This window comes from Antrostomus carolinensis, unplaced genomic scaffold, assembly GCF_000700745.2.
Source record: "Antrostomus carolinensis isolate BGI_N321 unplaced genomic scaffold, ASM70074v2 scaffold10351, whole genome shotgun sequence".
Classification (NCBI taxonomy): Eukaryota; Metazoa; Chordata; class Aves; order Caprimulgiformes; family Caprimulgidae; genus Antrostomus; species Antrostomus carolinensis.
This window is the reverse complement of record NW_010294807.1, coordinates 1-4,098: the sequence shown is the minus strand read 5'-3', so window position 1 is coordinate 4,098 and position 4,098 is coordinate 1. Positions and strand designations below refer to the sequence as shown.

The 4,098-nt window shown below is 41.3% G+C and overlaps 1 protein-coding gene across 1 annotated transcript in view; it reads right to left on the bottom strand.

The window, feature by feature from the left end:
* The window catches only part of LOC104532525 (exostosin-2-like), a gene marked incomplete at its 3' end in the record, with an annotated part of 31,243 nt that extends 27,244 nt beyond the window's left edge, over positions 1-3,999 (bottom strand). The window contains exons 1-2 of the mRNA XM_010177757.2: positions 3,908-3,999; positions 3,632-3,748 (exon numbers count right to left, since the gene is read on the bottom strand). Of these exons, the coding sequence (XP_010176059.2) occupies positions 3,632-3,748; positions 3,908-3,999 (209 nt within the window). The remainder of the gene's footprint in view (positions 1-3,631; positions 3,749-3,907) is intronic.
* Between the last annotated feature and the right edge of the window lie 99 nt (positions 4,000-4,098).

The window sequence follows — 4,098 nt, the reverse complement described above, 5'->3', positions numbered from 1 at the left end:
AGTGCTTGCTACATTAGCATAGGCACTTGCATTCTAACCTCTATTATAAACTGTAATAAACATTATTTATCTACAGATTAAAACAGCTTGCTACTGATGCCAGGATTGCTTGTTCCTCTGTTTGGTGTTTGTGTACTATAACAAAGTAGACAGGACACTGAATGCTGTTGCTACTTTATCCTCCCATATATTTTCTCATAAATTTTAAGTGAAAAAAGATGCTGAACTGACAACTCGGCTACCCCTATGTAGTCTTGATATGGTGACAGCAGCAACAGGACCAGCTCATCTCATTAGCTGTGATTCAGTTCTGTTCCTTACAGGCAACATGTTCCAGGACAAAGCTGGAGGCTCATTATCCCATTCACTCTCAACTCCTACCATGTTCCAAAAATATGAATATTTAAAGCATGCCTTAATACTGAAGTGTTTCAAAACACTAATGTTAGAGGTAGAATACACAGGAATTGGAATTAGAAGGGCAACGGAGCTGGGGAAGGGTCTGGAGCACAAGTGTGCTGAGTTCCCTTGTGGCTGAGGGAACTGGGGGTGTTGAGCCTGGAGAAAAGGAGGCTGAGGGGAGACCTTGTGGCTCTGTCCAAGTCCCTTGGAGGAGGGTGGAGAGAGGTGGGGGTGGGTCTGTTCAACCAAGGAACAAGTGACAGCACAAGAGGAAATGGCCTCAGGTTGCACCAGGGGAGGTTTAGATTGGATATCAGGAAAAAATTCTTCACTAAAAGTGTTCTCAAGCACTGGAACAGGCTGCCCAGGGAGGTGGTGGAGTCACCTTCCCTGGTGGTATTTAAGAAACGAGCAGACGAGGTGCTCAGGGACATGGTTTAGAGGTGGGACTGGTAGTGTTGGGTTTATGGTTGGACTCAGTGATCTTAAAGGTCTTTTCCAACCATGATTCTGTGAATACATTCTCAAATTAGGTGCTCACTGCTTTAAAAAGTGACGTTAATGTTGGCAAACAGCATGCCATGGAATTGTTATACTCATTCACATCTACTTGGGTTTCCTTTTTAAACGGGTCAGCTAAGTCAGAGTGCTCCACTGCTCCCCCCTGACAGGAACACACAGCGAGCTCCTGCCCTCACGCTGCCAAAAGAACACAGGAAACACGAGGCCTGCGCTTCGGATTCCCCTTCTACTCCACGTGATGCTATCTTTAATTTACAGCTCTGAAAACACATACAAACACACACACTTTATAAAGCCAGACCTCTCCTGCTGCTCTCCTCACCTCTCCTACTCATTTTCATGCTGGTCACTTTAGTTGTTCCAATTAAGAGATGAGACTTGCATGGAATTTTTTTTAAAACATTGTTTTTCCCAAGCCTCCAGCTGTTACCAACTTGCTACCAGCAGCTCTACAGAATATATATTTATAGCAGAAGTGGATTTAAAATATTTCAAACAATCCAACTAAATAGGAGAGTAAATCAAAACCTCTCAGTTCAGCTCTGTAAGAGGAATGACAAAGGATTTGCACTAAAGAAAAGGAAATACTGCTGCAGATGAGTGATAATAAATGCCAATAACCAGCTAAAATTTCTGCAGGTTTGTTTGTGTATATGTTTAAAAATTTTGCCTTGAAACTGTCATCATCCTGTGACACTCAAAATCTAGCAGCTATCAAATCTTGCTACAAAAGAAAGCATGTCCCACCTCCCAGGAAATAACACACTAGTGTAGTGGAAGGCAATAGTTTATCCCAAGGAATCCTAAATTCTGAGCATCATCCCCTTGTCACATTCCTCCTGCATAAAGCAATCGAGTCTGGGAATGTGTTTCACTCTAAACTGGCCACTAGATGGTGTTCCAGATACCAGCCTGTTCCTCACAAAAAATAGAAAATAATAATAAAAAAAACAAAATAAACAAAAAAACCACCACCCTTGAGAACATGGAGGCTTCAACACATTCACTGAACACAGACTCATGTGTTGCATGAGCTCCCACATAACAGTTTCTCTTATCCAACCTAAAACCAAACATAAGATTTTGATGAATTCATGGACATTGGACATTAGGAAGCAATTCTTTGGTGTGAGGGTGGTGAGACACTGGCCCAGGTTGCCCAAGGAAGCTGTGGCTGCTCCTCCCTGGAAGTGTTCAAGGCCAGGTTGGATGAGGCTTTGAGCAACCTGGTCTAGTGGAAGGTGTCCCTGCTGATGGCCGGGGGGTTGGGACTGGATGTAGAAGACAACCAGAGAAGACAACTGAAGCCAAAGTACAGTAACTTTTTGTGTCCAGCAGTGGCAGCACCCTGTCAATCACAATTTTCAACTTTAATTCATATTCTCTACAGGATGCCATCAGAAAAAAGGACCTAAAACTTCTGTATTTCTAAACTTCACTTTCACAATCAGCAGACACATCACTTACCTCCATTGCCTCAGTCTGCCCGTCTTTAAAACCATAACAGAGGTAAGACCTTGCTGCAGTGAAAGGTTTTCAGCTGTGTAATTAAGAGTCTTGTGAAATATTAAAAGAGCAGACTTCCATAATCAAGTAAAACATGTCTTCCAGACTTCTACCTACCCTACTTCTGAAGATATGAATGGATTAGAGAAACCACCACTTTCCAGGGTAGCTCATTTTAATGGCTAATTACCTTCCCTGTTAAAATTGGTGTTTTATTTCCCACTTCTCTTGCTTTACTTCCAACTATAAGGTCGAGGGGGGCAGGGGGTTGTCTGTGTTTATATCCTACTCCATTACTTTAAAAAAGTAAAAAATAAAATCAGTATTCCAAGCTCTGGATGTGACTATTCCCATAACCTCATCAGCTCTCATTCTTTCTTTTCATGAGCTAACCACACTAATCTCCTTAAGATTCATTCTGCAAGAACTTCAGAGCTCCTTCAGAGCTGTATTTACAGGGTTCTCCTGTTCCAAACTCTCCATGTCATTTTAAAAGGACTGCAGAATCACAAAAAGCATCCAAACTGATTTACAAAGAATGTATCTGTAAGACATACAGGGGTAAAGATCACATCCTGCTCCTATTCTTCTCTTATTCATTCCCAGTTTCCACTGGCTGCTACTACCTGAGGCACTTGTGTTGATCCCCATGATCCTTTCTGTCCCTTTAAAGTCACAGTGGAGGTAGAACACACTTCTTTTAGCATTGCAATAGTGATCTTTTGCCATTAATTTGCTTTTAGGTATCCTAAAATAAATTGTCTGAAGCCATCATTTATTAGGGAATCGATACTGTTTTGAATTACTGACCTGCTTTACTCAAACTTTCAAGAAACCAAACATATTAGCAACTACTTTTATTTCTACCTGAAATATCTTGTCAGCTCACTGGAAATATTTAATCTAATTCTAATAGAAACACTGTTATACTGTCATATTTCACAGTTCAATTTCTGGAGTAGGAAAACCAGAAATCACCCCCAAAAAAATAAATCCTCAGTTCAGAGCTAAACCACACGCTGGCAGATGAGCTGAGGCCACACCACTGGAACCATCATATATTTTAATAGCAAGAGTTCTTAAAAGCAACTCTTACAAAATTGCCCAAGCCCACCAAGTTAGTAGCTGTATTTTTATATATAGCATCAATATTAAACACGGCATTGAATATACTTTGCTCAATTCATGGGAATTGCTTTACCCAGGTCCTCTTTCTGGCAGATCCACTTCCCCTGACAAGGGGCTGTACACAGGAATACTGACGTCGTAGCCTTGGCGGTAAGTCCACGTGGAGAAGCCTCCACCAGCCAGCAGAGCCCTGAAAAATACAAGAAAGGAACTTTAAACAGAGTATGTACATCACTGAAACTCAGAGCATTAGTGGCATTACCAGAACATCAAGAAGATGCAGGCTCCCAGATAAGTTTTTCCCTCAGGTGTTGTCAGTGGAATTTTTCATGCAGTTTTTTGGGTTCACTTTAGTTTATTGAAGCTGGGCTTACTGCCAGCTCGGATCCAGTCATCAACGGAATGCTTACGACTGTGTTTGATCACTGAGGAATGGACCATTTTTGCATTAATATAGGGAAATTTAATCTACTGCAGTCATGATGATAATTCTGCATTTTTGCAAGCTGACATGTCCCACATAAATTTTCACAGAATCAC